Source organism: Macrosteles quadrilineatus, unplaced genomic scaffold (genome assembly GCF_028750875.1).
Source record: "Macrosteles quadrilineatus isolate MER2022 unplaced genomic scaffold, UCM_ALF_1.0 Scaffold_7__1_contigs__length_78375512, whole genome shotgun sequence".
In the NCBI taxonomy this organism is placed as follows: domain Eukaryota; kingdom Metazoa; phylum Arthropoda; class Insecta; order Hemiptera; family Cicadellidae; genus Macrosteles; species Macrosteles quadrilineatus.
The window spans coordinates 5,775,427-5,796,535 of record NW_026542600.1 but is presented as its reverse complement, the minus strand read 5'-3'; the positions used below and the strand labels follow the sequence as shown (position 1 = coordinate 5,796,535).

Below are 21,109 nucleotides of genomic sequence, written 5' to 3'. Positions count from 1 at the left end.
TCTAAAAAATGTTTAAAAACTTCTTTTAGTTTTACAAAAAGTGTTGGGCGGGGGAATTATGTTTCTCATTTGTTGTGTACCTCATTTATGGGGGGGGGGGGCTGTTGCTGAATTGAGGGGGGGCTGCGTCATGAGTCTAGGGGGGGATGGGCACCCCTGATTCAAGAAGGCTATGAAACATTTGATTAAAATATAGGCTAATTAAAAACACCTCTAGGTCGGACATATTTTTGCAAGCATTTTTAAAATTATTATTTATTGTGTTTATAAACTTAGCACTATTTACAAAGTGCGATAACAGTCTGAATAACAACTCGATTCATTATAACCTAAACTTTATCTTCCTAATCTAACCTAACTTCAAAACACTTAATACTGTCACGAGTCCACTTAACACCCAACCTACCTACCTCACCATGTCTAAATAAGAACTGATTAGGCCTAAGTAGGCTAGTTCATAATCAACGTTCAGTTGATTATAAAGTTTAGGAAAATATGTTCAGCCATCAGTCAGTAATGAGCTTATCTTCAAAAAAGGTAATTTGATTTCTATATGGTATTAAATATGGTCTGAGCTTCTCATGAGTTTTGTGTTAGCCTAAATACAGGGTGTTTATAAAAGAATACCGGGATTTTAAACGGTCGTTGCTCCGGGACTATTCAAGATAGCCTAATTAAAAGATTTAAACGTCAAATTGAAGGAAAAAGGACCAAGTTTTTTCTCATACTTTGATACAATTTGGAATAATTTAATAACTTAAAATTCAGATTTTTATCAATCTTATATGAGGGTAAAACTGGCTAATTCTGTACGCTTAGGGTGATCGGCGGGTTTATCTGATGTCTTAACTGAATTTGTTTAGGCACAAAGACTCTATCTTTTACAGATAACATCATGAAGTGTTGATTTAGGCATGTTCAACTGAAGACTTCATCGGGCAATCGATTTTTTGGGGCTTCTGATGCAGAATTGTCGGATTTCTTCGACTATATCATTGCTTTTAGCCGGCCACGTGAATGTCTTTTTCAAAACACTACGGTGGCCACGAAACTCATTAAACCCGCATCAAATTTCTTTATCATCAAGTAGGTTTAAATTTAGTTTAATTTAGCAATCGATATAAACTCTGTGCCTTCTGTTGCGCCGTACAAACATTGCACTGGCGACTGGCGTCAGGCGTGTGAGTCAGAATAGCGGCCTACCACCCCGCACCTGTTTTGCGCATGCCAAGGTCAAAGTTTCCTCCCTTGCTACACGGGAAACAAAACGTTGTTATTTTGAATAGACCACGGTAAATCCAACATGACATAAAACAGAAATTTCTAACTCATGAATAACGCCTAATACTGTATAAATGGACTTTAATGTGATCATTTGCATATTACATCATCAAAATACAAATAGTAGGCTACTGCGCCATCATGGTAATTATGTTAAGTCATTAACCTTGGTTCTGTAATAAAAAAATGTAACGTTCAAAATGACAGTTTTCTCAAACTTTTACTCAAACAAACAAATTGCCAAACACTGTAGAGCAAAATAAAGAAGAGAACAATAGAAAGTCTAGTAAGCTACTGCTTTCATAGGCTACCACTACGCTGTTTCAGGACAGAAGAATAAAATAATAGTATAAAATAGAATTAAATATGTATAGAATAATAATAGCCTACTGATATATGATCACAACAGTCGTGAAATAAAGATAAACAAAGATAACAATGACATAAAAACATCGCTTATTCTTTCTCTTTGTTCTTCTATTCTTTCTTGAGTTTCTCTTCATCCACCCATTCAACAAGTTGCCATGGTTACTAATCACCCAATCACAGGCTACTAAAGTGGTCATGGTTACCAAAAAAATACCCAATCACAAGATTTTGTGACATAGCAAGCCCACAGCAGACAGATGTGTCATGTGTAGGCCTAACGATTGTCAGTGCAAACTGATAGCTTGACCTTGAAGCTAGTGGTGGGAATCACCGAATGAAAATATCCGAATCAATCGGTTATTGATGCTGAATAGATTAATTCGGTTATTTTATCCTGGTTCGGTTAAATTAGTCTTACCGAGCGATTCGATGATTTAGTTATTTAGTTGATTTAGTTTGTCACATCATCAGGAAACTAAAATTTATTCGGCGATTCGTTCGACTAAAAATCACCGATGGACGGTAAAAGACTAAATGCCGTTCGTTCCCCATTAGATAAAAATTAGTTGTGTTTTGTGACAGTGACTAATGACTAAAATTGATTCGGTGATTCATTCAACTAAAAATAACCGATTGACGCAAAAATTAACTGATTGATTATTCGGTCATGGAAACCATTCGGTTATCCCATCACTACTTGAAGCTCCATTAGGTCAAAATCAAACAATTTAAGAACACAACCTACTCAGGATATCTATGTATTTCTGTGAAACTGAAACCTTAAAACTACATAGTTTATTTTTTATATTTACATTCAATAATATCTTATGGCATCTCCTTATTTGGCTGTACAAGCTTAAATAATATGTATACAATTTTTAAATATCAAAAAAAGCGCTGAGGCATATTTGACACTTCAACGAAAAACACCTGTAAAAGAATACTTTATTTCACTTAAAATAATGACAGTTTATGGGATGTATATAAAACTATAATCCACTTCAAGGAAAGGGAACATAATCTAAAACCATTAGGAAGTACTCATGAGTATAATACTAGAAATAGGAACAATATTGCAATACCCATACATAATTTTATTTTTATTTTGCTTCCAAACAAACCAATTTACAATTATGTTTACAATAAATATTCAATGTTACTAATATCTAAGGGTCAAGCCAAACATGCAATGGGACATATGATAATTACTTAACAGAAAAATCTAGACAACAAGAACAACAAACTAAAACCTGAGCAAATGTAGACTAACAATGATTAATCTTTTTAATAATTAACATTAATTTGAAACTATTTAAAAAGAAACCTACTTATACTGGCGCATTATTTTTTCCAAATTACCATTAACCTTAAGACAAGAGCCGAAACTTCAAGATTTTATAATAACTAAAGCATTTTATGATATACAAGAATTTCTTGCTCCATAGTTTAATTCAAAACCTTTTGGGACTAGAAGGGCTTTTGAATGTTTAGATTATTTGACATATTTCTTATTTTATTCATGATTATTATTTGTTTTGTTGAGAATTTATATTGTAATAGTATAAATAACCTTTTTTATGATAAAAAAAATAGTAGAAATAAGTTAGAAAACAGTTTTGAGTTTTAATATGAATCACTTATCGACACTGTTCAATGTACTGTAAATATGTGCTAAATGAATAAAGATTGTTTGAAATGGCTTAAACATTATTGTGCTGAAACGTGTTGCCGATATTATTGCTGATCCACAATAATTACAAGAGTACCATACAACAACACAATTACAAGAGTACTTAATTTTTGTATGTCCTTTGGGGGTTTCCCTGATGTCTTGAAAGTTTCTAAAACGGTTCCTATTTTTAAAAAGGGCAATACTGAAGATATAGGAAGTTATCGACCTATTTCTATTGTGCCTTTGTTTGTAAAAATGTACAAGACTATAATGAAGACATAGCTTGTACCTGACAATTGTTAAGGAGACATTTTATACTACCCCCCCATTCATTCATTCATTCATTCATGTTCATTTTTGTAGAGATGAGTGCGTAGTTGGCACTTTGAAACTAATGGCCTGTTTAGCGACTCACAATATGGTTTTAGAAGCGGTATAACCACAACTACTGCAGTTCTTAAAGTTGCCACTAAAGTAGTTGATGCTTTTGAAGAGGGAAATTCGGTTGCACTCTCCCTAGCTGATCTAGCAAAGCTTTTGATTGCGTTTCCTACAATCAACTGCTAGACAAGTTACATATGTATGGCGTTGGGGGACCAGCACTGCTTGTCTTTAAATCCTACCTACTAAACCGAAAAAAGATAATGGCAGTAAAATGGGCAAATTTGCAACCATTGCCAGTTAAACATGGCGTGCCCCAGGGATCTGTATTGGGCCCTGTGCTATTCTTGGTGATGGTGAACAACCTCGGGCAGTTTGGCAACGTCTTGCTTTTCACGGACGACACAACTATCTTTACGGACGCAAGCACTCCCAAGGAAGCCAGGGTCAAGGCTGAACAGTCCTACGAGAAAACTGAGACGTGGTTCAAAGCAAAAAGCGTTTCCTAAATGAAAGCTAAAAGCAACACATGACCTGCAATCTGGCAAAGAATTGTATTCCCAACAACCTGCCTGATGTAAAGTTATTAGGCTTCATAATTGACCCCAATCTCACCTGGGAAAATCATACAATGAAATTGTGCACCAAGCTAGCGTGGGCATTGTGTCTCCTCAGGAGGCTCAAACCTATGCTGACAAGGCGTCCGCTGGGGCTGGCTACCATGAACCATTGCAGACCATTGCAGACTTCTATTTAGTAACCTCAATATCCCAACAGTATACAGCCAGTACATTCAAAACACCCTAAACAACTTAGTCCTAAAGACCAACATTTCCAGTTTTGCATTGAGAGAAGACCAACATGATAACAATACAAGGTCAAAATCCAACCTTGATATCCCTTTCTGCAGACGGAACAAAAAAAAGGACAGCTTTCTTATGTCGGCTATTAGGATGTACAACCGACTGCCCCTGTCCTTTGAAAACCTTGAGGCCTCAGATTTTAAAAACAAACTGTTAACATCTATCGGAAACCCACCACTTCAACTCAGACCATTCATGCAACGTGCTACCATCCTTACTCACAAAAATTAGTCGCTTACAATAGTATGATTCATAGAATGTACCTCTAAACAGTGAAAATTACAAAATAGAATTGGATACAATCAAATTCATCGCCGCTTCAAATGGGTACCAAGATAATCTAATTGATAAACTCGTCGCCAAACAGATTAAAGGAAAGATTGAAGTAAACACCGGTCAGCCTGATAAAAATATGTTTCTGTTGAATTATAGCCTCAAGAGACACCTGAAAAAAATAACATCACTTTATCCTTTAGAACAACAAACAAAGCCAATAACATATTAAAGGACAATGGCCATCTCAAACAATTAGATAAAACCAGCTAAACAGGAATCTACAAAATCAATTGTGCCGACTGCCCGAGTTTTTACGTTGGTCAAACGGGGTGAGCATTCAAACCCCGTTATAAATAACACCAGATCCAGATCCGAGAACAGAGACACAGAAGTCAACATTTGCCCAACACCTTATTGACAGTAATCACGATATGAATGACATTAACACCGGTCTACAAGTTCTACATTACTGTCAAAAAGGAAATAAAATGGACGTCTTGGAGGAGTTTGAAATTTATAAATCCTTAAAAAACCCAGATCACAACAGCCATATCCTCAACGATAAACTATAGTTTAAATCGAATATTATTTTTAACGCCCGACTCCAACAAGGAAAATCTGAACAACTGAACAGCTGATCACAACTGATAACGTAGACAATTCAACTAGATAGCGCTCATTGACCCTCCGTTGACAGTCTGTTCCCGGTCGTGTAACGGCAATGTTTCGTACCCGTGATAGGCCTATCCAACTAAAAGTATTATTTATTTATGTGTTGTGTGTAAACCAACAACACAAAGCAGAAGAGAGATATCAGAGTAATATAGAGTTGTATAGACAAGCAGATTTTTTAATGTACATTCCTGGACTGTATGCTTGACAATGGCAGTTTGCCGAAACATGTAGCATCTACGAAAGTTACAATTTGGAACTGACAACAGGTAATATAAAATCGATATTAGTTTTAATTTGTACATGTCTACTTTACAGTTTTTTGCTTGTTGAATCCGAAAATACAATCAATTTTTGTTGGAAAGACTCCTAAGTGGCTGTAAAACGAAGTTAAAAATTACGTATTTAAGGTTCATTGAGCAGTACGGATGATAATAAGTTATATGGTGGTTTGGACGAGTCCGTATGTGGACTGTGGATAGCTAACAGCTGTTTATAATCATCTTCATACGGAATGGAGTTGATCCATTTGCAACAATTCGTTTTGAACGAATTGCTCTGAACGAACCCTTCTGAACGATTTGTTTGTAGACTAATCAGTTCTTATTTAGGCATGTGGGGAAGGTAGGTCGGGTTTTATGTGGATTCGGGCTGTATTAAGTGTTTTGAAGTTAGGTTAGATTAGGAAAGTAAAGTTTAGGTTATAATGAACCGACTAATTAATTTATGTTACCTCAAGATTGTTTTTGCACAATTGAAATAGTGGGTGGAACACAACCAAATAGCAATTTAAAAATGCAAGCATGTAGTAACTTATTGCAAGGTATCTACTGTACCTGCATTTTATGTGGTACATTGAATTTTAATAAATACAGTTAAAACAAATTAAAAATCGTATATTGTACATATTTTTAAATATGATATAACTTAATAGTAGTTTACGCAACGATTGCGTAAAGATAGTGTCGTTAACACTATTTATGCGAGTTGCGTACACTACTTTACCTACGACAGTGTTTTAATTACTAAAATCACTACTCATAACTTCTAAGAGAGGTTATGTTTTCGTTTATTTAACCTCTCATTGCCACTGACAGTGATGCAAAGAAACATTGTACCAAACACTAAGGGCATACAGGAGGGACTATGGCTAAAGGTGTGGTGACGTCATATCTCTAGTGGCTAATGTCTTCTCTTGAGGCATCACGATTACCGTAAAGAGATGAAGTAATTCTGGCGGCGTTCGTGGCATAGTTGGTAGCGATTCGGACTGGTGTTGTGGAGATCTCCAGTTCGAAACCAGCCGGGGACACTAACTTTTTGTCAAAGATTTTGCTTAGAATGCGAATACTTCTTAACTGTGCATCTTTTGTTAGAATTTGATTCATTTATAATTTTATTTATGAACAGAACTTTTTTTTTTATAGTAAACCTTCATTCGATTTTTATCTTATATCTTTTTTATATTATTAGCAAGTTTGGTTGGTTAGGTTATGACAGTTTAATTTTATAATACTAAATTTTAAAATTAATTTTGTAATTAAAAATTATAAGTAAACATTCATTTGATTTTAGCGAATTTCCCTATAGGGAAGTAGCTATTACCGTAGGTGGCACGGTAAGTCCTAGACCCGGGACCGATTTACTTTTTCATTTTGATGTCCCCAGAGGCCAAAAACAACATTCGTTCAAATTTTTATATATGTATATATATATAGGCCTATATACAGGGTTAGTAAAAAGTGTGGAGACCCCCTGTTATTTTTTTTAACGGCCCATACTAGAAAAACTAAACTCGGCACACCATTATGGCATGTTATGAAGTACTTTTTGGGCATAACCGCCACTTGGCATCCCCAAAATGGGGGATTTTGGGGCAAACTAAAAAATTTCAAACACAAAGACCCATCGAGTGACCCCTCATTTTGAAGGTCCTGGTAAAAGAAAACCAACAACGCAAACTAGAGGTCTCTGTCTCAGTTCAGTAAAAAATGGCAGCCAATTGAAATTCTCATAAGTTCCCAAACCCAAAATGGGGGATTTTGGGGGAAACTCAAAAATTTTAAATTATAAGCCCCATCGAGTGACCCCTCATTTTGAAGGCCATAATAAAAGAAAAGTAACAACGCAAACTATAGGTCTCTATCTTAACACAGTAAAATATGGCAGCTAATTGAATATAAAATTGCAAGTTATTTGTAATTTCTAAAGATTTCAATCAGCTTCCATTTTTTACTGGATTGAGATAGAAACCTCTAGTTTGCGTTGTTAGTTTTCGTTTACCAGGACCTTTAAAATGAGGGGTCACTCGATGTGGCTTATCATTTAAAACTTTTGAGTTTCCCCCAAAATCCCCCATTTTGGGTTTGGTAAGCAAGTGGCTATTAGGCTTAAAAAGTACTTCATAACATGCCAAAAAGGTGTGTAGAGTTTAGTTTTCCTAGTGTGAGCCGCTACAAAATTTACAGCAGGTCTCCAGACTTGAAAAGCTGTAAGTTAAATTGAACTTCTGAGAATTTCAATTGGCTGCCATTTTTTACTGGATTGGGATAGAGACCTCTAGTTTGCGTTGTTGGTTTTCTTTTACCAGGACCTTCAAAATGAGGGGTCACTCGAGGGGTCTTTTTATTTGAATTGTTTCCCCCAAAATCCCCCATTTTGGGGATGTACACCAAGTGACGGTTATGCCCAAAAAGTACTTCATAACATGTCATAAAGGTGTGCCGAGTTTAGTTTTTCTAGTATGGGCCGTTAAAAAAATAACAGGGGGTCTCCACACTTTTTACTAACCCTGTATATATAGATTTATATAATATATATGGGTGAATAAAAAGTCAAGACCCCCCCCTCTAATATTTTTCCAAGTAAATATACAGAGATATCCTTTTGGTGGTCGAGCAATCTTAGCAGGAAGTTTCATTTTATCATTTTGAAATTTTTGAGTGTCGCCCCAAAAGGGGGGATTCGGGGGGCAACTCAAATATTTTAAATGTAAACCCCCTTCAAGTGACACCTCATTTTGAAGTGTTCACAAAAACTTAAAGAATGGTTAAAACTAGAGGTCACTATCTCTTCTCTATCCAAAATGGTAGCCCGTCAAATGTTCTGGAAAATCAATGGTAAAATTTTTAATATTGGCTGCCATTTTGGATAGAGAAGAGATAGCGAGCTCTGGTTTTCACCATTCTTTAAGTTTTTGTAATCACTTCAAAATGAGGTGTGACTTGATAGGGGTTTCTATTGAAACATTTTTAGTTGTCCCCCGAATCCCCCCTTTTGGGGGACACTCAAAATTTTAAATGTAAACCCCCTTCAAGTGACACCTCATTTTGAAGTGTTTACAAAAACGTAAAGAATGGTGAAAACCAGAGCTCGCTATCTCTTCTCTATCCAAAATGGCAGCCAATATTAAAAATTTTACCATTGATTTTCCAGAACATTTGACGGGCTACCAATTTTTAGGGTTTGTGAGCTATTAACAAAAACTAAAGGGTCGTGCGGGACCAGCCGGTAATGACCCTCCCGGTCAGTTTGGGCTGCCTCAACTTAGGGTGGCAAGACGTATACAAGATATGTTAGCCATAGTCCCTCCCGTGTGCCCCACCGCTAATTGCACCACTCAACAATTAAATTGGCCTGAACAGCTGATTAGTTGAATTTCGAATCATTACAATTTTACTTCTTCTCTCTCAATCCTTGACCCTCGTTGGTCCCTTACCTGTGTTGTTATGAGTAAAACTTTGCTGTTATGAGAGTAAACAAAGCTGTTATGAGAAACTTTTCAATTCTAAGAACTGAACTGAAACGGCTACTTTAAAAAACGGTTGTAGGTAAAATATTATATAAAACTGCTTTATACAAAATGCAGCATACTGATATTTTAACAAGTTTAATTATTATTTCATTATTACATTGCTTAGTTAATATTAGTGTGCATGTAAGACGCATTTGGCTTCACCTATTGTGTATGTTACAGGCAAAGTATGTAATCAGGCATTCTATACATTGCCTAAAATGAACCAGACAAAGTATGGTACTTTGCCTTGTCATTCTGTTGTTATAACTATTGTGTATTTGAAATGATTCATCGTATGAATGTCTCCTGTAATATTTTAGTCTGTAACTATTTATTTTGCTTGTTCATGCATGTATTATTTTTTAATGAGTCAGAATCAATCAATGTAATTTGCAATCATATATATTTTAAGTCATTTAGTAAACGTCATCTTGGGCCTGTGTATTACACTCGTTGTCATTCATACTTGTGTAAACCATCTTGCTTTGATGTACATAATATTGTAAAATGGCTGTTTGCCGTAGAAATAAATAAATGAATAAATAGAGCCTGTTGGCACTGCAGGTAAAGTTTAAAATACGCAATTGTAGGACTTTTTATATCCTTGTTTGGCTTTAATTGATCTAATAAAAAATAAACTAACCTAACCCAACCAAACCAACCATGTATAAAATATTGCATTATTCTAACGGATTTTTTTCCACTTTCGATAGGTATACCAACTTTTTTTGTTATTAGCCAATATAATAAAAAATTAATCAACATAACCTAACCATACAGATAATAAATCAATTTTGTTAAATAAATGGTATTCTTTGAAAAAATATCTTTATTTTATACTTTGCCTTACACGCATGTAGGCATTCTATAGAATATACACAATGCCTAGTTAAAGTTTATAAAATCTTATCATTATATTTCTATTTCAAATGTTGCCTAAAAGCCTCAGGCATTGTATAGAATGTCTAGTCATCTATATATCTAATTCCGTAAGCCCAAAATTTTACAATGAAATTGTGACCGAACGGGAGACCGTAGAAAGCTGGGAGAGGTCTCATTTTAAAGGTCTCGGCATGAAATTTTGGGGAAAAATATTCATTTTTCTTAATTATGCACCAAAACGTTGTTACGGAATAAAATAATTCACATTTAAATAGCATTGAAATCTAGGTAATGTCTGCTTTGTTTACTTTAAAACATGTGGTTTAACTTTATTTAAAGCATATGGTAATTTGTAATATGTACTGTGCACGGTGGAAGGAAAAACATAGGTGTGCTATTCCCGTCATATTCTGACGTCACCCGGATGGCAAACAAAAGATCACCTGATTGTAACTGTCAAATTAGTATGTATTTGTTTTGATTTGATTGTTATTGTTTATTAAGGGTCTAATGGAGTACGATTGGTTGTGTTAGCATGTCCGAAAATAGTGTAAAGTTAGAAGGAATTCCTGGAGTAGGCAAAGGGAACACATTTTTCATGCCAAAAAGAAAACTAATATCAACCAATCCGAGTTTAAATTTTCTCTTAATATCGCTGTTACTTTAAATAAAGCGCAAATATCGCTGTTACTATAAATAAAGCGCAAATATCGCTGTTACTATAAATAAAGCGCAAAATCACAATTTACTAAAAAATGTGGAGGTATATTTCAAGTTTACATCAAAACTCATCTTCAGCCTCTGGTTCACTGAGTTTTGATGAATTAATAATGAATTAATAACACTTTATGTTACTTTTAGCTGGGTGATTTTGCAATTTAAAATTTGGAGGATGACATTACCTCCATGTATTTTTTCGAAGTGAATTTGTAGGTATATATTCAAAGAAATTTATATATATTTAATTAATAGTCATGAAAATTACTATTGAACATGTTCCTTAGTTGTATTATGATTAGAAAGTTTATATTATAAACACACTGCATGAACAGTCCTTTGGAATTTTTGTTTTAAACAGGGCAGACATCAAAATGCTTTATGCAGCTATGTAATGACTAACTATCATACATATTATAACAAATAAAAATGTTAAACAATAATTCAAGGTTGACCCATGAGGCTAATAATTTGTACAAAATACTAACTAGAATAATAGGGGCTATTGCCCCTACAAGCCACTAGTTGTATAGAATGCCTGCATAATATACTTTGCCTGTAACATATATAATAATCGTACGTACACTATGGCCACATTGGCAAATTTCCCCAGGGCCCCTGAAGTCTTAAGTATGGGCCTGAGCGGAAAAGAATGTGATAGAAAATAATATTCCCAGCGGATGTTGAACATTGTTAAATTGTTTGTTTATGTTGATTATTATTATTCATTCCTTTTTATTTGCTAAACTTAACTCTTACTTATTAATTTAATTACTTGTGAATTGTGTTAAATAATAAATAAAGCTTACTCATTCAAGCCAAGTGATCTTTATCCTCAATCAAAGCGGTTGCTAAAGTATTTTATTTATTTATCTAGTAGGTATTACACAATGATTGATAAATTACACAAACTGCTTGTATTTACAATTATGAGCTCATTAATTGTAATTTTTATTACAAATACATTATAGTAGGTAGTTAATTCTCATGTCTTGAAATGTTGGTTAATTCAATATTCTAGCTGATTATTGGATTCATTAATTGTAATCTTTATTACAAATACATTATAGTAGTTAATTCTCATGTCTTGAAATGTTGGTTAATTTAATATTCTAGCTGATTACTGGATTCATCAATTGTAATCTTTATTACAAATACATTATAGTAGTTAATTCTCATGTCTTGAATGAAATGTAGGTTAATTTAATATTCTAGCTGATTACTGGATTCATCAATTGTAATCTTTATTACAAATACATTATAGTAGTTAATTCTCATGTCTTGAATGAAATGTAGGTTAATTTAATATTCTAGCTGATTACTGGATTCATCAATTGTAATCTTTATTACAAATACATTATAGTAGTTAATTCTCATGTTTTGAATGAAATGTCGGTTAATTCAATATTCTAGCTGATTACTGGATTCATCAATTGTAATCTTTATTACAAATACATTATAGTAGTTAATTCTCATGTCTTGAATGAAATGTAGGTTAATTTAATATTCTAGCTGATTACTGGATTCATCAATTGTAATCTTTATTACAAATACATTATAGTAGTTAATTCTCATGTCTTGAATGAAATGTAGGTTAATTTAATATTCTAGCTGATTACTGGATTCATCAATTGTAATCTTTATTACAAATACATTATAGTAGTTAATTCTCATGTCTTGAATGAAATGTTGGTTAATTTAATATTCTAGCTGATTACTGGATTCATCAATTGTAATCTTTATTACAAATACATTATAGTAGGTAGTTAATTCTCATGTCTTGAAATGTTGGTTAATTTAATATTCTAGCTGATTACTGGATTCATCAATTGTAATCTTTATTACAAATACATTATAGTAGTTAATTCTCATGTCTTGAAATGTTGGTTAATTCAATATTCTAGCTGATTACTGTACTCAGAAAGATATTGATCTTTACAATTTGTTTTGTTTCAGTTGTCTCGAGTTTTTCTTGAAGATGAAGCACAGATAAATAAAAAACTACCGAAAGAACTTCTTTTAAGGTAGGTTATATAAATCAAATTCAAATTTCAAGTGAAAGTCTTTATCAAGAGTGTTGTTTTTAAAAAAAAAACTAAATTTAAATAATGAGTTTTGTTTGTAAACTAAGGTCTCCAACAAGCTTCCACTGCCGCCAAGTGAACTAGTTCAAATCCACCTTAATATTAACTTCATCCACTTTTATTTTAGCAGTTTTCTTTCCTGTGTAATGATCAGTCTTATTTATTTATCAACGGCGATAACAATATTACAATATGTGTTGTATACAAGGTGGTGGAAAGGATAATTAAGAGTCTAGATACCTATACAAGATATTGACAATAATGGAAGTTAATAACGAATGGCTAAATTCAGGTGTGGATTCAATAGACTAGACTAAGAAGGTAGGTAACAAAAGTTTTACAGTAAGGCCTACCGCACACGAGAGACTTTTTGTCGGCCGACTGTTGGCCATCTGTCTGGCTGGAGTCGGGTGGACAATCGAAAAGTCGTCAAGATTGTTTGGTCGTTGACTATGGGTGTGCACACGACACGACTGTTTAGTCGTCTTTCGAGTGTCAACAGGATGTATGTGACAGAAACCGCTGTCATATGTGCTTTACTGATAAGATTCCGTGCTAGAAAACTTAAGAGAAAATACTGGGTGCATCTAATTTATAGTCCGAGAACTTTAAAAGGCCAGATTTAGGCTACCAATAAACTCGGATTTGAGGAAATATCCAGACAAATTTGTCATGTACTCATGAATGAGTGTTGATTTTTTTGACCAATTGTTAATACCCCGGCTTCAAATACCTCATCCCATAACTTTTAGGGAATAAGCTGTAACCGTAGGTCTCATGGTGAGACCTGGTCCCGGGACCGGGACCGATTTACATTTTCGTTTTGATGTTCCCAGAGGCCAAAAACACCATCCGTTCAAATTCACACACACAAATATATATTTGTGCGTTTGTACGATAACCCGAAAAAAAAAAACGTGTAAACCTACATCTATTTTATTCTAAGGAGTTCGCAAACCAGCATGATCGGACTATGGGAACGGGGGTTTATGGGGGGTTTTATCAGGTAAAAATGGGGGTTTCCCATTTTTTACGATAAAAACAAAAGATTCTGTAATTTCTTTAGAAAACATTTTGCAGAGCTTAAAAAACAAATAATTTAGCATGCTTATTGTTATCATAATGGTTACAGGGAAATTCCAAAGTATTTAAAGTTAAAATTTTCATGTCATTTATATGTAAAACAAGTAAACTGTTGTAGTTTGCTTGTTTATGGATGTATTTTGATAAAACTTGGCAAATCTATTTTTTTATACTCAGCTATTAATGTTTTACTAAAACACACGCTGAATACCCTCCCTGTAGCAGCAAACCTAGGTACTCGTTTATCCTAATTTTATTGAAATAGATTAAATACAATATTAAATCAGGCAAATAGGAATTCACTTAGTCTGCAGGTTTGCTGCAGCGGGGGTATTTTTTTACTATGGCCAAATACTCCTTCAAAGTATTTTTATAAAGAGGGGACCGTGCCTTAACTTCATCGATAAGTTTATCAACTTTCTCGTCCCTCAAAACACTTGCACTGGTGGTTGTCGAAGCCTTAATAATAACAATAACACACAAATTAAATACTAATCATAATAACAATAATAATACACATGATAACAACACACTCGACTGTCAGACTGGCAGACTTTTAGTCGTCAGTGTGTGCATTCAAACTTATCTCCATGCCTTTATCAATAAGACACGACAGTTGAGTCGGGGAGCAGTCGGCGGGAAAATCGGTCAGCACCAAACTGCCCCGACTGTCTGCAGACAGTCTGCCGACTGTCTTGCTGCGGTCGGCCCGTGTGCGCGCTCAGATTTACCACTATGGGGCCGACTTTGACTCCCGACTACGACTAAATAGTCGGCCGACAAAATGTCTCTCGTGTGCGGTAGGCCTAATGAGTTTACAAGGACAGATAATAAATTAAATAGGATAACAAAGACTGACAACCTATGCTACTTAACAACGGTAATAAACTATGGACATCTGGTAACATAACAGCAAATATAACAAACATAGATAACAGTGTGACTCAATAAAGGTAAACTATAAACTACAGAGATACATAACAGTGATACAACAGATGAATGTACAAATATCACTAGACGGACGACAACAATCAGTAAGTGGCTAAAGTTGATTTGAACTTCCAGAGGTAGAAGATCAAAGTGCTTTGTTAAGTCAGCAACAAGGACCTCAAAATATCTAACACCCGTTTTAACTCCAACGAACCTAGTGAATCTTCTTTGGATCCTTTCCAATCATATGAGGGGGTTTTTGTAAAAGCGCTTCCACACCACTGATGCAAAAACTTGCACTCAATCGCCTCACTAATATCGTTCATGAATAAATTTAACAAGTAGGGTCCCAGAAGGGAGCCTTGTGGAACTCCTGATAACACATTGAAAGGATCAGAACAACTATTTGAAAATCTGACTGTTGAGTGTCTTCCAGATATATAATGTATAGAAAAGGCGATGCTCTCCCAGGTATAAACCACTTTCTATGATTAGTGTAGGTAGTCGACAGAAATGTTCGGAGTAAAGTTTTAAGGGATGGATAGAGTTCGGAGGTAGTCATAAACATTTGTGCGGTGTAGGCCAGCTGCAGTCATTCATTAGTCTCATTTGAGGCAGTGACTATATATGTTTAGAGAAATTTGCCATGCAGATTGTGGTGTGACTGAACGAGAGATTGAGGGGACGTCTCGAAAACTACCAAAGACAACAGTAAACCCTGCAGTGGTGTAGTCAAGCAGGAACAGCGTTCCCTCTCTGGCCCTGGGAGTTTTTCCTGAGATGATGATAAACGTTCCCATATTGTTTTCTGCTACTATGACAAGACTAATCGTCGCATATGAGTAGGAACCAGCTATGACAGTAGTGAATGAGGTTAAATCAGAATGTTTATATCAGATTTGAACCAGTTTGCTAAGCCCTGACAGGAGCTTGATGGATACATTAATTTTCTACTGACCACACAACTTGATAAAGTGGTCAGTTATATTTCCAATATTAAAATTGTTTTTACTTTGTAATTTTTTGATGGAAATAAAATAATTTATTCATTATTCATTTATTCATTTACAGACACCCTCGTACCAAAATATGTTTTAAACACAGTATAGCTATGAAAACTGGTGGTATTTTTACCATTGAGATTAAGAAAAAGGTCAAAATAAATTTTATATCTATACCACTATACAGGGTGTCCGGTCATAATTGTTTAATAAAATTATCTGTCAAACTACATGATAATGGTGATTGAATGATGCCTATTTGAGGTTCCCAAACAGTAAGAGGATAAAAGATATATTAAGATATTAACAAAATTATGGTAATAGTTGTGAAAAAACTTATATTACTATATAAGAAAAACATTTACTGTTAAAATAAAGGTAATTTTCAATAACAGTAATACATAAACATTGGGGTGTTGAATGACATTCTACTTAAGTTTGATCATCAAAGTTAAAATGTTTAACGAAGACAAAAACTAAAATAAAAATTTAAATCCTTATACCTAGGTTGCAGGAGGGTTCCACTGAAGGTATAAAGTATTATAAAAAACTTTCTCATCAAATAAGCTTTAATATGATGTATAATAACCTTTAATTACCGTCACATTGCCTAATTAAATTCATGCATCATTGTGAAAACATTATCCTTGACTAACATGGAAAGAGCACATCAACCACCTAAGCAAAAAAATCAGTACTGGAATATATGTCGTCAGAAGAATAAACTACATAGGCGGACTCTCTGTGGCCAAAACAGCTTACTTCGCACTGGTAGAGTCGCATCTTAGATATGGCTTGACAGTGTGGGGAGGAACTTCAACAAAAAATATGAACCGAATTCTTGTCCTTCAAAAGAAAGCCATAAGAGCCCTCGCCAACCTTGTCCCACCACAGACTTGCAGACTAGCATTCGCAAACCTAGGAATCCTCACAGTGGTGTCTCTCTACATACCTTGAAACCATAAAGTATGTGAATGAAATAAACCCCCCAAGAAACCAAGACCTGCACCACTACAACACCCGTCATGGCTCCAAATTTGCACTACCAGTTCACCGGACAACTCTTTGGGAGAAAAAACCTTCCTACACTGGCTGCAAGCTGAGGAACCATCTACCTGACTACCTGAGAGACCTGACTGGCAACAAGCTACACCAGGAGTTGAAGAAGTGGCTAATCGCAAGACCCTTCTACTCAATAAAGGAATTTTATGAAAATTATGGAAATTAACATGTACAATTCACTATTATATTTATAGTACAGTAAAAATATGTTTTGACCCCAAAAAAATTAGCACAACCGGGGAATTTGGTACAGATGTTGGGTGTACCTTCCTTTTGAACATACTAAAAGTCCCCTAAAATTGAAGCTGTGCTACGGCCGCCATATTGGAAAATGGCGGCATATTTCTGTATTTTTTGCTATAGTGACTTTATTATTAGAGATACAGGAAAAAGCTAAATGTACAAAATGTAGGTCATCTAAAAATACACATTTTTTGTATTTACCATCTTTCTCTTAACCCAATGGTTTTGAGTTATTTGTTATTAAGTATATTTAGTTTTTTATATTTATCAAAAATAGGTGAAACACATGGAAATTGACCGTTACTTTCAAGGATTATGATAATTTATCCTATTTAGTTAAATAGTGTGATACTATTAAATCTAAAAATTTAAGCTTATTTTATGAATTAAAAAACTCCGCCACAGCAAACCTGCAGACTCAGCAAATTTCCATTTGATTAGATGTTTTATTAAAAAATGTATATAAATAAAATTAGGTTCACCTAGGTTTGCTGCTACAGGTAGGTTATTATAGTTTGTTTTTTTAAGTAAAATATCAATACCTTACTATAAAATAACTAATTTTCCAAGTTTGATCAAAATATATCTATAAACAAGCAAACTGCAACAATTAACTAATTCATAAGAATAGCATGGGAGTTTTAAAATTTACAATAAACAAATATTTGAGTATACAAATTTTGGTCGTGTTTACTAAAAAGATGGCGAATGGTCACGATTAGAATATTAACCAAATGGGTTTTCAAAAGGAGATGGAGCCTGTTATTTAAGTAATATTAATTCGTACCAAGCACCGAAAATATTGTATGCAGTAAGGTAATCTACCATATTTTGTAAAGTATGCAATAGTCATATTAATATTTTATCTTCATTTTTTACCCATTTAATAGTTAACATTTTAGTATTTTGATGGCACCACCACACTAACTAACTATACTTGACATCCAATTGTAAATTTGGAAGGGTGTTTTTCGTGTCTAGTTCATGTTTGGTGACTAATTAAGTATGGTATAGTATAGTTAGTTTTATTAATCAAAAATCGGTGAAACCCATCGCAATCGACGGTTACTTTCAAGGTTTACGACAATTATTCCTCCCACTTAGTTGATATCAGAGTGATAGTGGTAGTGCCATCAAAATATTAAAATGTTAATTTATTAAATGGGTAAAAATGAGTATAAAATATTATTGCGTAGTTTACAAAATATGGTTGATTTCATCACCGCATACAATATTTCCGATACTTGGTACGAGTTAATATTACAGTACTTAAATTACTTGCTTCATCTCCTTTAGAAAACCCCTTCGGTTAGTATTCAAAACGTGATGAATAATCGCCATATTTTTAGTAAACACAACAGAAATTTGTATATTTAAATTTGTAAATTGTAAATCTCAAGCTACCATGCTATTATTATGAATTAGTTAACTGTTGCAGTTTGTTTGTTTATAGATTTATTATTTAATGCTGAGTTATTGATATTTTACAAAAAAAAAAACACACACTATAAACCTACCAGTAGCAGCAAACCTAGGTACCTGTTGAATCTAATTTTATTTAAATACAATTAATAAAACATCCAATCTAATGGAAATTTGCTGAGTCTGCAGGTTTGCTGTGGCAGAGTTGTTTTACTCATAAAATAAGCTAAAATTTTAAGATTTTATAGTATCACACTATTTAACTAAATAGGATAAATTATCATAATCCTTGAAAGTAACGGTCAATTTCCATGTGTTTCACCTATTTTTGATAAATATAAAAAACTAAATATACTTAATAACAAATAACTCAAAAACCATTGGGTTAAGAGAAAGATGGTAAATACAAAAAATGTGTATTTTTAGATGACCTACATTTTGTACATTTAGCTTTTTCCTGTATCTCTAATAATAAAGTCACTATAGCAAAAAATACAGAAATATGCCGCCATTTTCCAATATGGCGGCCGTAGCACAGCTTCAATTTTAGGGGACTTTTAGTATGTTCAAAAGGAAGGTACACCCAACATCTGTACCAAATTCCCCGGTTGTGCTAATTTTTTTTAGGTTTATGGAATTTTTATCTTATTTTTACTGCACTATTATAGATAGTGAAATTGTCGAGTCAGTCCAAAAACTGTTTATAAAAAGATTGTTCAGATTGCCTTCTAACACTCCTAATTACATACTATATATAGAGACAGGTGCTGATAAAATTTTTTTCCAAACTTTAAGAACAAATATAAATTATATAGTTAGAGTGTTATCTTTGCCTAATAGTAGATTGCCTAGAATATTAGCAAAACAGGTTATTGGAAAACATATATTTTGGTGCAGACATTGGGAAACCGTTGGGAAAACTCATGGCTTAGAGATAAATTTTGAAACTCAGGATGTCAGCGCATTGGCAATACAGTTAGGATCGCTGGCAGAAGCAATTAAAATCAAATGGAAGGATGAATGTGTAGGCCGAGCTAGGACATCTGTTTATCACAAACAGCTATTGCGAGTCGACTAGGACTAGGAGATAAGAGTCCCCTTGCCTTCAGCGAGGTTGAACTGATTTCTTGGGCGATTAAAGCTAGGGCAGAGCTGGTAAATTTAAATTATAAACCCTGGTCCGAACAAAATTTTATTTGCTCATTATGCAATCTGGAAGAGTACGAAAATACCTTTCACTTCATTGCCGTCTGTCCAATTTTGGGTAATATTAGAAGGTCTTGGTTAGGAAACAACACTTTGAGTGAGGTAGAATATTATCAATATCTAAACGGGAAGGATTGGCGTATCTTCACAAAATACCTTAGAGAAGCTTGGAAGTATAGATGGGAGCTTATAAGCGAATTTAATTTCTAAATTTTAGGTAAATAAAAAAAAAACCTTGAAACTCGTTTATTTGTATCTGATTACCCTTAATTCTGTATTATGTTTTGTTATCTATTGAGTACTCTAATTGTGCTTTATTATTATTTTATTTATTGTATAAAGATGTTCATTTCTTTTGTGCTAAATGTTGTTAAAGACTCATATTCATTTTAGAAGGCAAAGATTGTGTCAACCAAACAGACGGTTGTTATCAACCATTGTTTAAAAGTGTCATGTTTTTGGATGTACTATTACCTTATCGTTGAATAAAGCACTTACTCATTTCATTTCATTTCATTTTCATTTCAATTCACTATTGTATTGACACTATTGTAATTCTTAACGAATTAATAATAAAGAATATTGTAAGTTTATTGTATTGTATTGTATTGTATTGTATTGTAAAAAAACATGGTCATGCTAAAGACTGATAATATTTAATATTGGTAATATTGGATTAACATACTATTTTAAGTGCAAACTATTGATAATTAGGTTTCCTTCTAATGTTTGGGTACTGTGGGCATACTAATAGTGAAAAAGTATCAAGACATCCTTTTCCACTCCTCGGAAAAATGAATTTTGCAAAGTGCAGTACAACAATCATGAATTGTAAACTAATAATTTGTAACTTAACCTGTTGAAGGAGCCAACGATAGAGCTCCCGATTTCGTACTCAAGCAACACCAACCCTCAGACCTTTGTTAAACAATATGGATAGAAGTGATTGTTGTTTAAAACACCATGTATTTCCCCCTGGAACATACTATTTTTATAATCATAGCTATTTGTAGTACCATTATTATCACGAACTCTTTGAAGTGTTCTTTGGCATACGCTGGACATACTGCTTCCTTCTTCTTCTCAACTGATCTGATTTCTAGACAACATTATTGGACCCGAGTAGACCCTGAGAACTGGATCTTGGGTCTGGTACTTCTTCCGAGCAG

The 21,109-nt window shown here is 33.9% G+C and overlaps 1 protein-coding gene across 3 annotated transcripts in view; it reads left to right on the top strand.

Moving 5' to 3' along the window:
- LOC128997753 (F-box/LRR-repeat protein 20-like) overlaps positions 1 to 21,109 on the top strand; it is an 87,592-nt gene that overhangs the window by 1,987 nt on the left and 64,496 nt on the right. For all 3 annotated transcript variants that reach the window (XM_054423410.1, XM_054423412.1, XM_054423411.1), the window contains exon 2: positions 12,866 to 12,933. In XM_054423410.1, the coding sequence (XP_054279385.1) occupies positions 12,866 to 12,933 (68 nt within the window). The remainder of the gene's footprint in view (positions 1 to 12,865; positions 12,934 to 21,109) is intronic.